This window comes from Rhinatrema bivittatum, chromosome 8, assembly GCF_901001135.1.
Source record: "Rhinatrema bivittatum chromosome 8, aRhiBiv1.1, whole genome shotgun sequence".
NCBI lineage: Eukaryota > Metazoa > Chordata > Amphibia > Gymnophiona > Rhinatrematidae > Rhinatrema > Rhinatrema bivittatum.
In genome coordinates this window covers 200,720,469-200,741,689 of record NC_042622.1, presented here as the reverse complement: position 1 = coordinate 200,741,689, position 21,221 = coordinate 200,720,469, and the positions used below count along the sequence as shown (strand labels likewise).

The window sequence follows — 21,221 nt, the reverse complement described above, 5'->3', positions numbered from 1 at the left end:
CGTGCAGAGCTCAACTGAAAACTCATCTTCTATAAGCACGAGGCACAGCTTTGTCAGGACACTGATGAGAACAGAACAGGGCCGGCACCTGTAAAACCTACCTTACCCAAAACAGGGGTGAGGCCTTCAAAATGTATTTGCTGGAGGAAGGATGGGAGATATGATAGAAACAGATCAATATTTCTTCAGGTCCAAGGATATGCGATGTTCCCAGAAAAGGAAACTCAAGGCCAAGGGGGTCATAATAGGTGGTTATTAATGAGGAAGATGCTTTAACGCAGTGGCTCTCACCTGTTTTTTTTGTGTGTGTCATGGCACACCCAGAATTAGATGCACTTTGTCGCAACACACCATCACTTTCCCTTCCCTCCCACTTTCTCCTTCCTCTCACACCCTGGCACCACTGCTTTCCTTTCCCTTCCCTCTTACCCCCCTCTCCTTGATCACTGTCCCTTCTCTCCTCAGAATCAAACTCAATAGGCAGAAGGAACTGGGCAAGCAGCTCTTCTTCCCTTTGAAACCAGAACTACAGGGGGCTGCCGTTTCACGAAATCCATTGCCTCGCGTGGTTCTGACTGCAGAAGCAAGGGAGCAGAGGGGGAGACAGCAGCGCGAGTAAACTGCCCCTGCCAACTGGAGGAAGAGAAGGGAGGAGCTGTTGGAGGCTGTCAGTGATTTTAACAATTAATATGGAAGTATAATTGAGCTCTGGTAAATGGTAAAATGTCAAATAAATGCATGAGGACTGTTTTGTGATTTGCTTTAGACATGTTGAATAAATCTTTTGAGCCTGCAGGTCTGTAAAACACCATTATTAATGATCCAAAAAAGCCCTCCACTCACTCCCACTAAAAATCAGAAATACTTCTTTAAGTAACAAGAATAGTGAGAGAAATATTCACAGGGATTGACCTTGGTTGGATTCCTGGGCCGTCTCTGCTAATGCACAATGGCACCATCTAGTGGTCAGCTTGCAGAAGGAGCCTTGGGCTTGATTCCTGCTTGTACTGAGTGGACTAAGTACATTTAGATCTTTCTGTGCTGTCTGCCAGCAGATTAGCATGCATGGTGTGTGTGTGTGTCTGTTCAAAATCTAGTCAGATATCTCCATGCCTAAGTAAACGATAAGTTATGTGAAACTGGTATTTCAAAATATGACAAATGTTTTTTAAAATAATAATTTATTGCCCAATAGTAGGAAAATGCTTCATACATTTCAAGAAATAACACAAAAGGGGCTTCTAATATACAAGGAATGTTGTGTATAACAAAAATTATTAAATTATCTGAATTCAAATAACTGACCATACAAAAAGGCTGAAAGGAAAGGACAGCAGAGTCTGGAATTCTCTTTCTTACTTCTGGGACTCCTGCAGATGTGAATTTACAGAGGTGCGATATTGTGCTGAAATGTTCTAGAACCTTTATTACACGTTTTTGCTCTTTTGTTCACTCAATGCAAAATACTTAGTCATCAGATATGATGCAAGTTTTTCCACATCATCTGTCTTTAAAATAAAGATACTTTTTCCCTTTTGCTGTTTAACACATTACTTCTGAAGTATAAACTGGTCGATAAATTCATTCTGCTCTACTTCCACCTTGCACAGAGCTTCGTATTCTATTCGGTACCTGAAAGACAAAGCGAGACCGGTTTCCTCCAAGATCTCAGGCATATAATTACTGAATTCAGTCCTGAGCATGGCAGGGCTGGTCTTGTGTGCCTGCTGGATATCGGGACCATCCAGAAGGAAACATGCACATGCACTTCTTGGCTTTTCATTGGACAGTGCAAGCTGCCACTCTGTCCCTTTATTGTCTGAGAATCTATGCAGGGAACCAGATTTTCAAACATATGCACACACAAGGAGGGACATTTTCAAAGGAATTTCTGGTGGTAAAACAGGGTTTTACCTGCAGACATGGCCTTTTACAAAGTCTGCCTACATGATATGTGCGTAAACTTTAACCCATGCTGCCTGTTTACCTGAACTGAGTGAAGGTGTTCCTGGGTTTGGGGTGAGGACTGATAAGGACCCACCCCAGGAAGGATAGGGGAGTTATCCCCCTATGAGATGATGTTTGGATTGCCCTATCTGGGAGGGGCTGGAGAAATACCAGTGTTCGAAACAAAGGACAGATCTTTAAAAGAATTAGATATGGGCACTTTCTTCTTCTTCATCTCATTTAAGGGAAAAGGGGCTATTGGCCCAGACATCTCCACTGGACTCTGCAGTGCACCGGTTCCGGCCTGGAGTCTGGGTGCAGATAAAACTGTGGAAGGGAGTCCAAGATACAGCCAAAGTGGGAAGGACCGTTCCAAATCCTTCTGACCACAGAAACGGCAGAGAAAGGGTGGACTCACCATTCCCGACTCAAGGGACCGGTGGACTTGCCTGCAGATCCTTCTCAGTGCACAGTGGTGAGAAGCACAGACCATCCACTTAAGATAAAATTTACGAGAAACGAGCACAAGTTTTGCATGAACAGTTATACTTTGAACGTTGCTTTGAGCTGGGATCCCGGCCCTGATGACATCCCTATTTGGGACTCAGCGACCAGGTTTAATGTAATGTGTGAATCATTGTTGAATATGTGGACTATGGGACCAGGCACATTCATAGTGTGGGAGGGGGATGGTACAGATTAAAGAATAAGAATTGAACAAGGGGACGTGTCACTAATCAGACCTAACACTGGGGAATTGGTAACATTTTGGTACATCACACATAAAGACTTAGGAGGTAGAAGGTACCCGTGGTATTTCTTAAGGAAAAAGGGGGAATAGAACCCTTGAATCCTTTGAATTAATTGGTGTAGGTGAACCTTGGGCTTCCACCTTAGGGGTTAGAAGGTGGCATTTTCCTTAAGAAATCTGCTTAACACTTTCAGTTCTTATGTAGACAGAGGAATTGGAAAGAGAAATGCTAGCACTATTGATTATACTAGTGCCAGTCGGTCTATGGTATGTGTTCAAAAAGGGGTGGTGTGAACCAGGGAAAGGGGGAGAAGATGAGATGTGGTTTCTTGCTCTTCAGTTTTGCTGGATGCCAACCCAGATAACCGGTTGGTACCCAGTAAAACAGTGGTTTAATATAACCAGAGGAGGGGATGATCCATTTATCAGGACTTACACAGATGCTGTTGCATTTTCAAAAGTGTGCCTGTAAATCTTCTGCACACATAATGGCAGCTGTAAATTGGGTGGGATCATTTTCAACGCAGACTTGTGCATGCAGGTCCACTCTGAAAATTAGTGCAAGTTCCACCTGTGTTTTTTGCCATCTCATTCAGGCGGGCTATTATAAAATGACCTCCATAATGCAGAACTTTGTCTTTCAAAAAACTCCAGCTGCAGTATAAATCACACAATGCCAGAGCAGGTCCCCGTTACTCCATCAGTACAAGTCCAGATAGTGAGCGAGACTGTGGGCACACAAACTTTCCCCAGTGTTGCACAAGCCCTGTATTAATGGCTGGCATAGAGAATCTCTTACCACCAGCTTCACGTCACATCTCTCACGGACATGGACCGCACCAACCTACCTCTGGTGCCATTTCATTAAACTAAAGCAAACTGCATACATGAAAAAACACATTTTTTTCCCTTAAGGTAGTGGTGCTCAAACTAGACATTGGGACTTCCCCTCCCACACCCCAATTGGTAAGATATACCTGCATACATTAAAGGCAGTGCATGCAAATACATATCTCAGAAATATTAATTAGACGTGCCTTGAAAACTCAACTGGTGGAGGGGAGAGGGGAAATGTAAGATGTTTGAAAATTTTGAAAGCATGAGGAAAAAATATTGTCCTTTTTTCAGAGAACAAAACTGAAACGTTAGGAAAAATTGAAATTGTGTGTGTTCCATCTTGAATATGAATCCAGGAGGGGTGGTAGATGGTACTGTTGAAAAAAAACCCAGTAAGGCCTGCTGTCGTTCGGATGGACAGAAGCAATGCTGTGCAGTGGAGCTGTCAAGAGTGACTGCACTGCCACATTCTGGACTTTAATCTGGGTGACGGTTAAGGAAGTCCCCTCCCAGTCCGCTCCAAAGGAGCGGACTGGGAGGGGACTTCCTTAACCCCCTAACCTTCCTGCCTTTTTCCCAACCCCTAAAACCCCCCCTAACTACTGTCATTTAAAACATTTTTTTTTACTTACCTGGTCTTCCGAGCCGACTTCCGCACTGGCACTGTCGTAGCCCGCTCACGCCCACACACACCCCCAGCCCGCCCCTTTTCTGCTTCCGGCTCTTCTGCACGTATCTCCCGGGATTGGAGCATGCTAGCGATTTAAAATCATCCCCTAAGTCAACTTGAATAATAGTAGTTTATGGACTTCTCCAGGAACCTTTCCAAACCCAGCTACATGAACTGCCCTAATCACATCCTCTGGCAATGAATTCCAGGGTTTAATTGTGTGTTGAGTGAAAAATAATTTTCTCCGTTTTGTTTTAAATGTGCTACTTGCTAACTTCATGGAGTGCCCCTCGTCCTATTATCTGAAAGAATAAATAACCAAATTACATTTTACCTGTTCTAGTCCTCTCATGATTTTATAGATCTCTATTATATCCCTCCTCAGCAGCCTCTTCTCTAAGCTGAACAGCCCTAACCTTTTAGCCTTTCTTTATAGGTGAGCCTTCCAACCCCTTTATCATTTTGGTTGCCCTTCTTTGTACTTTCTTCAGTGCAAGTATATCTTTTTTGATAAGTGGCAACCAAAACTGTACACAGTACTCAAGGTACAGTCTCACCATGGAGCGATACAAAGACATTATGACATTCTCCGTTTTATTCACCATTCCCTTCCTAATAATTCCTAACATTCAGGCCGATACAGTACAGTGCGCGCCGGTGTATCGCACTGTACTCTATTGCACTGTTAATCGGGATTTGGTTGCGAGTTTGACGCGCTAGCTTTACCCCTTATTCAGTAAGGGGTAATAGTGCGTCAAAAACGCATGTCCAACCCCCCTCCCCCCAGAATAATAGCGCCCGCAACATGCAAATGCATGTTGATGGCCCTATTATTCATTCCCGCACGATACAGTAAGTAAAATGTGCAGCCAAGCCGCACATTTTACTTTCAGAAATTAGTGCCTACTCAAAGGTAGGCGCTAATTTCTGCCGGCACCGGGAAAGTGCACAGAAAAGCAATAAAAACTGCTTTTCTGTGCACCCTCCGACTTAATATCATGGCGATATTAAGTCGGAGGTCCCAAAAGTTAAAAAAAGTTAAAAATTAAAAAAAAAAAATTAAAAATGGGCCCGCGGCTTGAAAACCGGACACTCAATTTTGCCGGCGTCCGGTTTCCAAACCCATGGCTGTCAGCGGGTTTGAGAACCGATGCTGGCAAAATTGGGTGTCGGCTGTCAAACCTGCTGACAGCCGCCGCTCCTGTCCGAAAAGAGGCGCTAGGGACGCACTAGTGTTCCTAGTGCCTCTTTTTACCGTGGGCCCTAATTTAAATAAATTAACTTACTGAATTGTGCGCACAGGAGAGCCGCTCTCCCACAATTTTTACTGTATCGGCCCAATTCTGTTTGTTTTCTTGATTATCGCAGCACACTGAGCCAATGATTTCAAAGTATTATCCACTATGATGCCTAGATCTTTTTCCTGGGTGGTAGCTCCTAATATGGAACCTAACATCGTGTAACTACAGCAACGGTTATTTTTCCCTATATGCATCACCTTGCACTTGTCCACATTAAATTTCATCTGCCATTTGGATGCCCAATCTTCAATTCTTGCAAGGTCCTCCTGCAATGTATCACAGTCTGCTTGTGATTTAACTACTCTGAATAATTTTGTGTCATCTGCAAAATTGATCAGGTCACTTGTCGTATCCCTTTCCGATCATTTATATATATATTTTAAAAAGCACCGGTCCAAGTACAGATCCCTGAGGCACTCCACTGTTTACTTCATTCCACTGAAATAATTGACCATTTAATCCTACTCTCTGTTTCCAGTTTGTAATCCACAAAAGGAATTGGCCTCCTATCCCATGACTTTTTTAGTTTTCTTAGAAGCCTCTCATGAGGGACTTTGTCAAACGCCTTCTGAAAATCCAAATACACCACATCTAGCAGTTCACCTTTGTCCACATGTTTATTAACCCCTTCAAAAAAATGAAGCAGATTTGTGAGGCAAGACTTCCCTTGGGTAAATCCATGCTGACTTTTGTTCCATTAAACCAAGTCTATCTATACATTCTGCGATTTTGTTCTTTAGAATAGTTTCCACTACTTTTCCTGGCACTGAAGTCAGGCTCACCATTCTATAGTTTCCCAGATCACCCCTGGAGCCCTTTTTAAATATCGGGGTTTCATTGGTCACCTTCCAGTCTTCAGGTACAATAGGACAATTTAATGATAGGTTACAAATTTTTATTAATAGATCAGAAATTTCATTTTTTAGTTCCTTTAGTACCCAAGGATGCATACCATCCGGTCCAGGTGATTTGCTACTCTTTAGTATGTCAATCTGGCCTACTACATTTTCCAGGTTCACAGTGATTTGGTTCAGTTCATCTGACTCATCACCCTTGAAAACCATCTCCGGAACTGGTATCTCCCCAACATCCTCATTAGTAAACACGGAAACAAAGAATTAATTTAGTCTTTCTGCAATGGCCTTATCTTCCCTAAGAGCCCCTTTAACCACTCGATCATCTAATGGTCCCACCGACTCCCTCACAGGTTTCCTTGCTTAGATATATTTTTAAAAGATTTTATTATGGGTTTTTGCCTCTATGGCCAACTTAGTTTCAAATTCTCTCTTAACCTATCTTATCGATATTTTACATTTAACTTAACAATGCTTATGTTTTGTCATATTTTCTTCAAATGGATCCTTCCAATTTTTGAAGGATTTTAATTTTTTTGGCTAAAACAGCCTCTTTCACCTTGCCTTTTACTATTTCTTTAATGAATTTATGAATTGAAGGAAGGAATACACCTTCTTACATAAAAAGATGAACGATGATTATGCAATACAAAGAGAAAATAAAAAATTAAACAAGTAAACATCACATCTCCAAAAGTAACAATATTGGAGCAGAGGCAGAAAAAATTAGGAGAACACCTTGCCTTTTAACCATGCCGGTAATCATTTCGCTTTCCTTAATGTGTGGAATACATCTGGACTGGATTTCTAAGATGGTATTTTGAAACAATGTCCAATCCTGTTGCACATTCTTAACCTTTGCAGTTGCATGTTTCAGTTTTTTTCTATCTTCCTCATATTATAAAAATTTCCCTTTTGAAAGATTAGTGTTAGAGCTGTAGATTTACTTATAGTCCCCCTTCCAGTCATCAATTCAAATGTGATCATGTTATGATCATTATTGACAGCTTGCCCCACCACCATTACCTCTCTCACCAAATTCTGCTTTCCACTAAGAATTAGCTCCCTCTCTCGTCAGTCCCTGAATCAACTGCTCCATGAAGCAGTCATTTATTCCATCCAGGAACTAGCATGTCTTATTACATTTACCCAGTCAATATTGGGGTAATTGAAACCTCCCATTATTACTGCACTGCCAAATTGGTTAGCTTCCCTGATTTCTCTTAGCATTTTATCATCTCTCTCTACCATTTTGTCCAGGTGGACAGTAGTATACTCCTATCACTATACTCTTACCCAACACACATGGGATTTCTACCCATATAGATTCTACTGAGCATTTAGTCTCTTGTATGATCTTTATCCTGTTGGACTCTGTACCCTCCTGGACATAAAGTGCCACACCCCCACCAAGTTGATCCTCCATATCATTGCGATATAATTTGTACCCTGAAATAGCACTGTCCCACTGGTTATCCTCCTTCCACCAGATCTCTGTGATGCCAATTATGTCAATCTCATCATTTACTGCTATACACTCTAACTCTCCCATCTTACTTCTTAGACTTCTGGCATTGGCATGCAGACATTTCAAAGTGTGTTTTTTGTTTGTATTAACAACCTGCTTTTCAGTTCTTAGGGATAATTTGGAAATCTTTAGCTCAGGTGATTTTTTACATATAGGCACATGGACTCCTTTTGCTTTTATTGGAACCTCTCTGTTGGGATGCCCTAACTTTCCTGTTTCATTAGTATCCTTTGAAGATACCTCCCTCTGAACCATGCACTATTCAGCGACTGTCGGCTTTCCCCTTTGTTCTAGTTTAAAATCTGGTCTCTTTCCTTTTTAAAGGTTAGCACCAGCAGTCTGGTTCCACCCTGGTTAAGGTGGAGCCCATCCCTTCGGAAGAGACTCCCCCTTCCCCAAAAGGTTCCCCAGTTCCTAACAAAACTGAATCCCTCTTCCTTGCACCATCGTCTCATCCACGCATTGAGACCCCGGAGCTCTGCCTGCCTCTGGGAACCTGCATGTGGAGCAGGAAGCATTTCAGAGGATGCTACCCTGGAGGTTCTGGATTTCAGCTTTCAACCTAAGAGCCTAAATTTGGCTTCCAGAATCACCCTCCCACATTTTTCTATGTCGCTGGTGTCCACATGTACCATGACAACCCAGCACTGTCTAAAATCCTATCTAAGTGACACATGAGGTCCGCCACCTTCACACCAGGCAGGCAAATTACCAGGCAGTCCTCATGTCCACTAGCTACCCTGCTATCTACATTTCTAATAACTTAATCACCAACTATGACAGCTGACCTAACCCTTCCTCCCTGGGCAGTAGCCCTGGGAGACTCGTCCTCAGTGTGAGAGGACAACACATCACCTGAAGAGCTGGTCCTTGCCACAGGATCTCTTCTTGATACACCAGGATAATGCTTTGAAGTGGAGATATCCTAGACGGACAAATACAACTGATTTTATGTGAGCCTTTAGGATAAGGAATGTCTGACAAAAATGCAGCCTGTGATTCAGATAAGCGATCACCAAACAAACTAGCTAAAGGGCCAATGGCGGAAGTGCATCTGGGCTCTGAGATTTATACGAAATTGGAAATGCAAGTTTCAAATGGTCTTCATTGCCTTACATCTTCATGATATGTAGTTATTAGAATCTGAGAGCTGTCTTGAAAAGCATTTTGTACACTGTTCTAAAAAGAGAACATATTTCCTAAGAGGTTTTTTCCAATGTTTTCACTTCTGGCCTTAGGGGGGAAAACTGACAAAAATCATCGATTTTTTTTCTGGACCTCCACATTGCTGGGGAGGGGGAAGGAACCAAGGACCATTTTGAGCACCACTGCCTTAAGGTACTGTCAGGTTTTACAGCCGTACCCATTTAACAGAGAACTGCAACTTGAAGAGGGGCACCTGACTACAGCAGTTAGGCCCCAAATCTCTCTTTCACTGGAGATTCAATGTTCCCCTTACCTTTCCAGCTGCATTTTTTTCTCTGCTATTAATGCGTGGAGCTGCTGCTGTTGTGCTTCCCTCTGCTTTGCTATAGACTTGAGCAGATTTCTGGCACCGATAGCCTAAGGAGACAAAATTCCCAGTGTGTAGTTAAAACGGAGCTCACTTTCTCTTGAGCACACTCCATTTTACATTGCCTTCGCCAATGACTTTCCTTCTGGTTGGGACACCTTGCTTAGAGAGCCACTTTGGCAGTGATCTTAGCACGCAAGGCAGTAAAGAGCAGCTACACTTTGCATTTCGCTTTAGCTCCTGTCTGTTCCATGCAATCTGAAAACATTCTGTTGATATATGAGAGCTTCTGCCCTGGGTGTCACTGCTTCAAAGTACTCACTCCAAAAGTGTATTTCTTCAGGACTGCTACAGCTACTAGAACATCTGCTACTGGACTGACAAGGACGTGCCCTGTCCTAAAAGAACAGTGTGTCTGTGTGTGTAAAGGGTAAACACTCTGTCTCCCCCCCAGCCGAACTGGGAAGACTGACAAACATAATAACCACAACCACCTGGAACCGCGCTCGGGAACTCAATATTTATTTAACTTGGAAACCTCTCACAGATTGTTACCTTCATTTTCTCATTTTCAGCTTGTTTTGCTAGTTGATCAACGAGTTCAATTAAACCACCGACTATTTTTTGAAACTGCCCTATTTCTGGAAAAGTAAAAAGAAAAAAAAAAACAAAAGAAAATCTTTGGGTTGGTGTTCAGCATGTCAGAGCCCAGCTCTGCTCCGGAGGCACAGGCTCAGTGCTCTAGCACATCACATGTAAATTTCCCAAATGGCATTTCCTCTTGCTTCAGTTCTGCTTTGCATTTTCTAGGCTGCTGTTTTGTCATTCTTCACTGCCTCTGGCTGGAACTCTGATGGACTCAGAATCAAATCAAAACTTAATTCCCAATATCGGGCACTCTACCGTGTGTTAGGAGGAAGGATTCTCAGCCCACAGAGTCCTGCATATCTCAGTCAGGGGTCCATACAATTTGAACTCAAATGTTACTCAGATTTTCAATTGTATATCAAATTAAGAACACAATGCATGTCAATCCTTAATCATGAGCAAGGCCATGTATTCACTATGGCCATTCACTTTTCCCCAGGGAACTAAGCAGTTACTTGGGCAAAACTGAGCTCTCCCTCTCCGGGGGTGAAGGAAGAGCTGGGTCTGTAAGCAACACAGTGGGGGGTGGGGAATGTGCCAAGTCTGTACCCAAGGCACCGGCGGGCCACCAGATTTTCAAAGGGAAGAAATAGGACTGATCATCGGCAGAGAGACAATGGCACCACCCAGACACTAGAGAGAAAAGCAGACCTGGCCAAGAAAAGGCTTCCAAAATTGGACCCAGACTCGCGACTCACCTTACCCTGCTTGGCAGAGAGCTGCAAATTCATATCCATAGTGCTCCCCTCCATGGGCTTTCGGAAGACCCCCACCAAAACCTCAGAAAGACTGTTCTGTCACTACTGAAAGTTGGGAGGCTTAACAGCTTCAAACAGACAAAATAAACGAGTGCTTACTATCCACGAACTCGCGGCATTCCTCTTTGAGTTCCGTTGTTTGCTGGGCAGCATCTGGATCCAATATGCGCAGTTTGTTCAGCTCATCAAAGTGCAGACCTGCATCTCCCAGAATATCTTTGGCCATAGTTACCTGCTGTCAGCCTGCAGGAGAGAATGGACTATGAGGCACACAAAGCGGAAGGCAAGCACATGCACTAATTGTACTCTTATCCCTTCTGTGCATCAGCTTAACAACTCTCTCCACCACCGCCCTTTCAAGATCAGCTCTGAAAATTTGCTATTTACTTCAGCACTTCGTCATTTCTGCTTTGTCAACTGTACAGTAATGTTGTACTGTCTTTTTATCTGTTATAATAAAGCATTCTTGGATTCCCTTGCTGGGAAATACTATTCGGAAAAGAATATGCACGTCACATAAGTATGAGGCCAGTCTATAGCTGGTTTCTATGCACAATGAAGGCTAATGCTCCTCATTCTCAGTACTGAGCATGCCAGTGTGATGTGTATTTCTTAGCAACTGGACTATCAGCCATAAACTACAAATCAGAAGGGTTTCAAAGCTTTCACAATCAATGTCTTTGTAGGTCTCTGGATCTCATCTTGATTAGAAATCCATGCCCCTGCTAGGTCATTAAGATCTTCAAGTCAAACCCTCCTCGATGTTCCTACCCCAAAACTCTTGATAAAATAAGAGAACATGCGTTTTTTCAAGCAGGCCCACTTCTCTGGAATACCTTACCAAAAGAATTCAGGAACCTCCATGAAAGAGATTTCTTTAAAAAAAAACAAAAAACCCCCCCTAAAAACATTTATTCAAAAAAGCACTCTTGAATCAGGCTAGCAATATACAGTTTCCCTGGCCTCTTTCATCCAATCTACGAAACTCTTTGTCAGCAAAGCGATACTAATTTGCGTTTATTGTAAGGACGCTTTTTAACTGTTACTTATTTTCGGCCTTATTTTAAAAGGCCATGCGCGTAAATTACAGGGGTTACACGCAGAAGTGCCGGGTCCTGCAAAAGGGGCGGGCCCGGGGTGGGGCCGGGATAGCGCCATTAGCTGCTGTCCCGGGGAAGCGCGTGCTGGCAGCCAGCCGGCGCACGGAGATTATTACTTCTGCTCCAGAGGGAGCGGTATGTAGGAAAATAAAAAAATTAGAGGATAGTTAGGGTAGGTTGGGGGGGGGGGGGGAGAAAGGATAGAGTTAGGGGTAGGAAACTTCCCTCCCAGTCCACTCCTTAATTGGAGCAGACTGGGGGAAGCCCAATTGTGTCGCCGCGCGTGCATGTTATAAAATTGGTACGTCCATGTGCGCACGCCGGGAACTGCGCACACGTGGACGCACACATGGGGGTCTTAAAATCGACCCCAGAGTGCTTTATTGTACCCTGCCCTGAACGTAGAAAAGGCAGGTAAAGGAAAATTGGTTCTTACCTGCTAATTTTCGTTCCTGTAGTATCAAGGATCAGTCCAGACCCTGGGTTATGTCACCAATCCAGCAGAGGGAGGCAGAGAAAACATTCTACTGACTCTGACGTATACCCTGGAGCACCACCTGCAGCCAATCAGTATTGACCAGTATCAAAGCAGAAATGTAACTACTAACATATTAACTATCTATCTAAACAGGAGAACGAATTTCCAACTCACAAATCCTAAATGGAAGCAGAATCCCCCAAAAACAATCTTGAGAATAAACAAGAAAATATTAAGAAAAATAGCATGAAAGGCGGTTTAATCACCCAAACAGTGAACGAGCGGACTCTCCGAAAAGATAAATATAATACAAAGACATAAAGGGTGGGCGTCTGGACTGATCCATGGTACTACAGGAATGAAAATTAGCAGGTAACAACCAATTTTCCTTTCCCTGTACGTACCTGGATCAGTCCAGACCCTGGGATGTACCAGAGCTGATTCAATTAGGGTGGGACCCAGAGAGCCCCGCTCGGAGAACACTCTCTCCGAAGGCTGCCGAACTTGGAGCGTGAACATCCAAGCGGTAATAACGAGCAAAAGTATGCAACGACTTCCAAGTCGCTGCTTTACAAATCTCCTGAGGAGAAACTAACTGACATTCTGCCCAAGAGGTAGCCTGTGACCTAGTAGAATGAGCTCTCAACCCTTCAGGAAGATCACGACGAGCTAGAAGATAAGCTGAACGAATTGTCTCTTTTAACCAACGAGCAATCGTAGCCTTCGAAACCTTATGACCTTTGCGAGGGCCACTCCACAAAACAAACAAATGATCAGACAATTGAAAACTGTTTGTAACTTCAAGATAACGCAACAGAGCTCGTCATACATCCAATTTTTTAAGATCCCTAGAGGAAGGATCCAAACGATCTAAACACGGAAAAGCCGGAAGCTCTATGGACTGATTTAAATGGAAAGAAGATACTACCTTAGGTAAAAAAGATGGTACAGTCCGTAATGAAATTCCTGTATCAGAAATTCTAAGAAAAGGCTCTCTGCAAGACAAGTCCTGCAACTCTGAAATTCTATGAGCTGAAGAAATGGCCACAAGAAACACCACCTTCAATGTGAGATCCTTCAAAGTCGCATGATTAAGGGGTTCAAAGGGAGCCGAACACAGAGCCCTAAGAACCAAATTCAAACTCCAAGCAGGACAAGGATTCCGAAATGGAGGACATAGATGTTGCGCACCTTTGAGAAAATGCGCTACATCCGGATGCGCAGCCAAGGATAATCCCTGAACCTTACCACGAAAACATCCAAGTGCTGCTACTTGTACCCGTAAGGAACTACAGGACAAACCCTTGGCTAATCCATCTTGTAAAAAAGATAAAATATTGGCTACAGAAGAGTGAACTGGATCTACTTGATGCTCATTACACCAAGATTCAAAAACCTTCCACACCCTTGCATAAGCCAAAGATGTAGAAGGTTTTCTAGAACGCAATAAAGTAGTCACTACAGCATCTGAATAATCTTTATTCTTTAACCGACGCCTCTCAAAAGCCATGCCGCTAGAGAGAAGTGTTCGACCTCTTCCAAACAAACCAGACCCTGAGACAGAAGGCACGGAAGATCTCAAAATCGAAGGGGACCGTCCAGTGCTAGTCTGACCAGGTCCGCGAACCACAGATGGCGTGGCCACTCCGGAGCCACTAAGACAACATCAACTTGTTGAATTTCTATCCGACGCAGAACCTTGCCGATCAGAAGCCAGGGAGGGAACACGTAGAGAAGAACATCCCTTGGCCAAGGAAGTACCAGAGCATCTACTCCTTCCACTCCTCTTTCCCTCCTGTGGCTGAAGAACAGAGGGGCTTTGGCATTCTGAAATGTGGCCATGAGATCCATTGCCGGAGTGGACCATCTGTTGCATATCATTTGATAGGCTTCCTCGCACAGTTCCCACTTGCCTGGGTCGAGATGATGCCGACTGAGAAAGTCGGCTTGAATGTTGTCCACCCCGGCAATGTGTGAGGCTGCGATGCTGAGCAGATGTTGCTCCGCCCAGGCGATCAGCTGTTGTGCTTCCTAAGCTATCAGGAAGCTTCGGGTTCCTCCCTGACGGTTGATGTACGCTACCGTGGTCGCATTGTCAGAAAGAACCCGTACCGACTTCCCGCAAAGGAGAGGTTGAAGAGCGATTAAGGCTAAATGAACCGCTCTGGTCTCTAAAAGACTGATCGACCACTGCGCTTCCTCTTCGGACCACTGACCCTGAACAGATGTATTTTGACATACCGCTCCCCAGCCTGAAAGATTGGCGTCGGTAGTGACCACAGTCCATTCCGGAATCTCTAGCGGTACACCTCGTTGCAGATTCGCTGTCTGTAACCACCAATCTAGGCTGGAACGAGCCGTCTCTGTAAGAGGAAGGGGAAGGTGGTATAGTTCCGAAACCGGATTCCAGCGTGAAAGCAATGCAGACTGAAGTGGTCTCATGTGCGCAAAGGCCCAGGGAACCAACTCCAGAGTAGAGGTCATTGAACCTAAAACTATCAAGTAATCCCGCACACAAGGAATAGGAATAGACTGTAAGTCTCGAATTTGTGATTGAAGCTTGAGAAGGTGATGCTCCGGAAGGAACACTATCCCTTGACGAGTGTCGAACCGTGCACCCAAAAACTCCAGAGATTGGGAAGGTAATAGGTGACTCTTGTCTTCGTTGATCACCCAGCCTAGAGACTGCAAAAGGCTGATTACCCTGTTGATTGTATAATAACAAAGAGATTCCGACTTCGCTCGAATCAACCAGTCATCCAGGTACGGATGTACCAACAGGCCCTCCTTCCTGAGTTGAGCGGCCACCACAACCATTATCTTGGTAAATGTTCTGGGAGCTGTGGCTAATCCAAACGGGAGAGCCCTGAATTGATAATGTTGCCCTAGAATGCAAAACCTGAGACGCTTCTGATGATCGGATCGAATGCAGATATGAAGATAAGCTTCGGTGAGGTCGAGAGATGCTAGAAATTCTCCTCTGTGAACCGAAGCTATGACAGACCGAAAAGACTCCATCCGGAACTTTGGAATCCTTAGACAACGTTTGACCCTTTTGAGATCGAGAATGGGACGAAAGGTTCCTTCCTTTTTGGGAACGACGAAGAAAATTGAATAACGACCTTTCCGATGTTGGAACTGGAACTATAGCTCCTAGGTCGCTTAAACGCTGTAGAGAGTCTTAGATTATAAGACGCTTTTGTAGGGAAGAACACGGTGAAATTAGGAACAGGTGGTGAAGCTGCCAAACAAAATCTAAAGCGTAACCTTGATTTATCACTGATAGAACCCATTGATCCGACGTACATCTGGCCCATTCTCCGTAAAACAGAGACAGCCTACCCCCTATGACGGGAACCGGAGAAAGGACCGGCCTTATCTCATTGGACAGACTTTGTGCCTCCTGAGACTTGGGAAGTTCCAGGTCTGCCAAAGTGGCGGCCACGAAAGGACTGAGACCAATTCTGTTATCTACCTGAAGATTGTTTAGCTGGAGGAGCCGACGGACGAGAAGAACGAAATCTTCTGTTAGACCGAAAACGAGAGCGAGATGAAAAAGAGCTTCTAGGTCTAGGACAGTCCTCTGGAAATTTGTGAATCTTATTTTCCCCTAGGGACAAAATTAAATCTTCCAATTCCTTACCAAATAATAATTTTCCCTTAAAGGGTAAAGCCCCTAATTGAGCTTTGGAGGATGCGTCTGCGGACCAATTCCTCAACCAGAGAAGTCTGCGAGCCGATACAGAAGCAACGATAGACGAGCCGAGGTCCTAATGAGATCATATAAAGCATCTGCACTATAAGCAACTGTAGCTTCCAGTCTACCAGCCTGAGCAACTTCCTCTTCAGAGAGGGAAGAATTGTTTTGTAAAGCCTGGACCCATCTTAGTCCAGCTCGCAAAGCCAAGCTACTACACATGGCCGCCCGCACACCAAGAGCAGAAACCTCAAAAATTCGCTTAAGCGGAACCTCTAGCTTACGGATCTTGGAGATCTTTAAGAGCCGTAGCCCCAATTACTGGAATAGTTTTCTTAGTGACGGCTGAAACAGCGGCATCCACCTTAGGAAATTTTAAAATTTCCAAAGCTTCCTCAGGTAATGGATACAATTTTTCCATGGCTCGTGCTACCTTAAGCCCCAACTCAGGAGTATCCCACTCCCGGTATATAAGGTCAGTGAGAGAAAGATGAAAAGGAAATGATGTCGTGGGACCTCTAAGGCCAAGCAACACTGGGTCAATGCCACCCATCAGAGAATCCTTCACTGGAGCCTTGAGACCCAATTCCAGTAAAATTGTTTGAATTAAGGGACTAAGTTCCTCTCTTCTAAACAGGCGGACTACTTTGGGGTCATCCCCATCCGCAACATGAGGGTCTGAACTAATACTCAAAGCAGGGTCTTCATTTAAATCCCCCTCCGGCAAGGACTTGTCCGGGATAGGTAAAGAGCCATGCTCAGAATCATCTGAAGAAGAAAACATTGTCTGATCCGGACCCAGACGAACGGGACGCTTCGGAGCTGACCCCACTCCCAAATCTGTGGAACTAGCCCTTTTAGAGGAATGTGGCTTTAACCTCTGTTCAGATGAGAGAATCTTGTGTCTCTTATGAAATTTCTTAGATTTGTAAGCTTTGCGAAGAAAACGAAGAAAATCCCCTGAAAAGGCAGGAGAAGAGGAAGAAGAATCTGAAATCTCCTCCAGGCTTTCAGCCGATAAATATGGCCTTGTTTTGCGCGGCTTGTCCCCCCCCCCCCCCAAGGGACCGCCGGCTGCGGCGACAGCGGAGGCGGGTCAGAAGCACCCTGAATAGCTTGTTGTGTCGCCACCCTCAGAGTAGATAGGAGTGCCTCAGTTCCAGCACTGCAGCGAAATGAGTCCGGGGCAGGAGAGCAGCTGGGCCGAGGTTTTGGGGCCGCGCAAAGTGGCCGCGTCCCTTTTGTTTTCGGCAAACTTGATGAGCCTTCCCCCCCGGGGAGACATGATTAACAGAGACTCTCCCTGGAGAGACGCACGCGCTCATCTCCACAAGCGCAGCAGGCTGCGCCTCGCGGCATTATAAAGAAAAAATGGCGCAAAATAACAAGTATGAAATAAACTAAAAAACTAAAAGAAACCCCAGCGAAAAACAAAGGCACGGGCCCACCGAACACCAAAAGGTAAGTAAACAACGATTCAGCTGTGAAGAATTATTTTTATTTTTTACCTGACCGAAACGCCGCGGCCTCCAGGAGCTGCTCCAAGTAGGGTGAGTGAGCCGGGCCCCCCGGTATCACCCTTGCCAGGAGGGGTTGCTGGGTTCAAAACCTCCCCAACTCCGGCAGCCTCAAAAACCAGGAGGGATAGTCCTCCCAGGACTTGGCAACCTCCCGGGAGGAAGTGAAACGGCTGTGAAGAAAAATAAAACCTTTTTTTTTTTTTTTTAAATAACTTAAATGAAAAGAACAGGTTCTCTTCAAAAGAAAAAGAAAGTCTGCAAAAAATTAACTCCTAAACTACCTGACTAAAAAATAACAAACTACCACAGACTGCATGGGTTAGGAACGTCCACCTCTGCTGGGAGACAGAGAAATACTGATGGACTGCAGGTGGTGCTCCAGGGTATACGTCAGAGTCAGTAGAATGTTTCTCTGCCTCCCTCTGCTGGATTGGTGACATAACCCAGGGTCTGGACTGATCCGGGTAAGTACAGGGAACAAATGTTCTAACATAAATAAATAAATTTAACCTGAGCAGGCCCATTCACATTTCTGTGTCCTAGTTTATTACTATAATTCGGTATTGAGTGGAACCCATGAAAAATTTCACATGTTGGGTCAGCAGCTCTTCCTCCCACCCAGGCCTGATTGCAATAGTGGCTCATTATGCTGACACCCCTTGGCTGCTGCTGGTATTGCAGCTTCTGATTCATTTGCTATACTGACACCCTGTGACTGCAGTTGATACTTCAACCTCTAATATGTCCATTCCCAATGTAGCAAGAGTACATGGCTCAACACTGACAGGGGATGACATCGGCATGCTGGAACACATGACGATGTCTGCCACAGGGGAATGGCAGACAGCATGTGTTTCAAGTTGACATCCGGAGCTGGTGTGGAGTAACATAGTAACGATGGCAGAAAAGGAACAAATGGCTCATCCAGTCTGCCCCAGAACACTTCTAATGGTAGTATCTGCCCTTCCTTGCAGGATACCGCCATATTTCTCTCAAGGTTAGTAACTGCCACTCTGTGGAGTTACCCCCAAGCCTTATGATAAGGGTAGTGATATTTACAATCAATCAATACCAAGTAACTGTCAAACTCATAAATTACTGCTGGCAACATTTTTACTGGGTGAGGAGCCTTCTTGATAATTCAGACAATGCTGCTTGACGTTCTTTGCTTTGGGACTTGGCTGTAGAAGCCATCCTGTGCTTTTCCCCTTATGTCTTCTTGATAATCCAGACCATGCTGCTTGATGGTCTTTGCCTTAGGACTTAGCCGTACAAGCCATCTGGTGCTTTTTCTCTTATGTCAGCGTGTCAGTACCCCAGACTGTAAAAGTCAGGGCTCATGTTGGTTGTTGTCTGTATCCAGTTCCCTTCCACCCCCACTGTCGAAGCGGAGAGGGATGTTGCATTTGTGTCAAAAGCATCAAGGCTATTGATCGAGAGTAGTAATCCTCTGCCTTCTGTTAAGAGTAGTAACTGCTGCTCTGTGCAGGTTACCCCCCATGCACCCTGTTCTTCAATTGCCCTCTAGCCTTTAGGGATCCATAGGTTTATCTCATACTCCTTTGAATTTGTTGATTGCTTTCACCACCTCCTCCAGAAGGGCATTCCAGGCATCCAACACCTTCTCCATGAAAAAATATTTTCTGACATTGGTTCTGAATCATCCATCTTCCAGTTGTCAGGAAGACAACAAAAACCTGAACATGGAGAGAGATCTTATAAGCCAAGAAGCCCTACGGCTGGGCAGCTGAGATGAAGCCTTAGCAGCGTGAGCAGGAATTACTGAGCAGACTGGATGGTCAGTTGATCTTTTTTCAGCAGTTATCTACTATGTTACAGTTTTTCCAAGTTTTTGTTACAGTCAACCAGGCATCCACTTTCTTGTACCCAGCTTCTTCCCGTTGTCCTCCATATCCATCCCAAGCATGCGTACATTCTGTAACAGTTTTGCTTTCCACCACCTCTGTTGTAAGCTACACCAGGCATCTATTATCTGTCTTTGGAAAGAAGCATTTCTGCAGATTCCCTCTGAGTTTCTTTACATTCAACTTTATATCATGACCCTCTTTCCTTGAAATTCTTTTCATGTTAGACTTTTTTTTTGTTTTCAGCAATCCAGGAGTGGAGGAGCAGTGGACTGCAAACCAGGGAAGCCAGGATTCAAATCCTGCTGCTACACCTTGTGACCTTGAGCAAGTCACTTCACTCTCCATTGCATTAGGTACAAAAACTCCTCTAGGAACAGGAAAATACCTACCGTACACAAATGTAATACACTTTAAAGTGTCTAAAAGGTGGGAAACCATTGCACTATTTAGAAAATTGTGTTTTCAAAATACAGTTAATTTGTAGATTCTGATTGTTCACTTAATTAAACACTATTACAAGCATGAATGGACCTGGTTCAAGTAGACAGTGGCTAGCTAAGCCAGAGATTTTAAACCTTCCTAGCTGCTAATGGCAGCATATGTGTACTGATAAAACTTGCAAAATGTAAAACTGAAAAGCCACGTGAACAGCCACAGGCTGTTCACGTGGCTTTCTTAGCTAACGCAGTCCAGATGTTCATATACTATGGATCTGGATTCATTTACTTATTATTCATCCACAAAAATCAGACGTACAAATTAGACCAGCAAGTTTATCAATTAAACTTAAATATCACAACTTTCTACCGATTGCAAGTTGTGGTAAGTACAACGTGATGACTTGGGCTTTTAAGTCATTTCAGTATGTTGTGCATTCTGCGATTTTGTTGCATTTCTGCTTAGATTTAAAATACTCAAAATATCAGGGATCACTATACCAGATCGTGTGCTTTAAGTTGTCTAACTTTCTTTTGAACATGTTCAATGATATTGCACATCCTAACTCAGTGGGATGTGCATTTCATAACCTGATAACCTTAATAAATAAATAAATAAACAGATTAAATATCCCCCTTTGTAGTTGCAGCGTGGGATCCTGTCACGTACTTATGACCTGGATTGGCCACTACTGGCAAGTCTTATGTTCTTAGTTTCAAATATGGTCTTACAGACTCCCCCCATCCTTCCATAAGAAGGCCGGCAACTACGTGCTCCCGTTCTCTGAGTTCAGCTTTCTTCTCTACTTGCGCCCAAGTTTCCAGATCTAGGCCAATTTCTGTGTAATCGCCCCAGACTGATCTCGGTTTCTTAGTCCCTCTATCGGAGACTGCAGTACTAAATTACAGCGAGTAAAAAGTAAACAGTTGCCTGTTCTACTTGATCCAAGCCTGATCTACTTGATTCAAGTCATTTCAGATCGTGATCACATCCCTCCCTCCCAAGATAAAGGCTTTGGTCCCAGCAGAATGGACCGGGTCTCCTAAGAACCGTCTACCCGGTACCCCACAACCTTCTTATACTCCATACACCCCCCTGGCGCGCACCGTCCATAAATCCATACCCACCCCGGCTCCTCACCGTGCCAGCGCCGCCACCTCGCTTGTCTGTCACCGCACCGCCGCTGCCACGGCGACAAGCTGTTTACTGGCATCACTTCCGCCAGTTTCATCTCCCTAGCCTCACGCAATCACTAAATGTTGTGTACGTCATCTCCGCCAGCACACGTTCTTCTATTGCCCTCGAAGGACTCC

General features: G+C 44.4%; 1 protein-coding gene across 2 annotated transcripts; it reads right to left on the bottom strand.

The window, feature by feature from the left end:
• Window positions 1-1,170: 1,170 nt before the first annotated feature.
• Window positions 1,171-21,217, bottom strand: IFT20 (intraflagellar transport 20). Of its 2 annotated transcripts, none has more exons than XM_029612551.1 (5): window positions 21,036-21,217; window positions 10,907-11,050; window positions 9,957-10,042; window positions 9,348-9,451; window positions 1,171-1,632 (listed from the first exon to the last, which is right to left on the bottom strand). In XM_029612551.1, the coding sequence occupies exons 2-5, from the start codon at window positions 11,031-11,033 to the stop codon at window positions 1,551-1,553; spliced, it is 399 nt and encodes a 132-aa protein (XP_029468411.1). In that variant the 5' UTR covers window positions 11,034-11,050; window positions 21,036-21,217; the 3' UTR covers window positions 1,171-1,550. The 2 variants fall into 2 exon arrangements, with proteins under 2 accessions (XP_029468411.1, XP_029468410.1); XM_029612550.1 differs by having other exon boundaries at window positions 21,049-21,211.
• Between the last annotated feature and the right edge of the window lie 4 nt (window positions 21,218-21,221).

What these genes read in the sequence shown, in the direction of transcription:
- IFT20 (XM_029612551.1), bottom strand. Translation starts at nt 11,033, where the DNA reads ATGGCCAAAGATATTCTGGGAGATGCAGGTCTGCACTTTGATGAGCTG. An exon ending in ATGCCGCGAGTTCGTGGATA is followed by an intron (nt 10,043 to 10,906) that starts GTAAGCACTCGT and finishes TTACTTTTCCAG; the next exon opens with AAATAGGGCAGTTTCAAAAA. An exon ending in AAAAAAATGCAGCTGGAAAG is followed by an intron (nt 1,633 to 9,347) that starts GTAAGGGGAACA and finishes TTTGTCTTTCAG; the next exon opens with GTACCGAATAGAATACGAAG.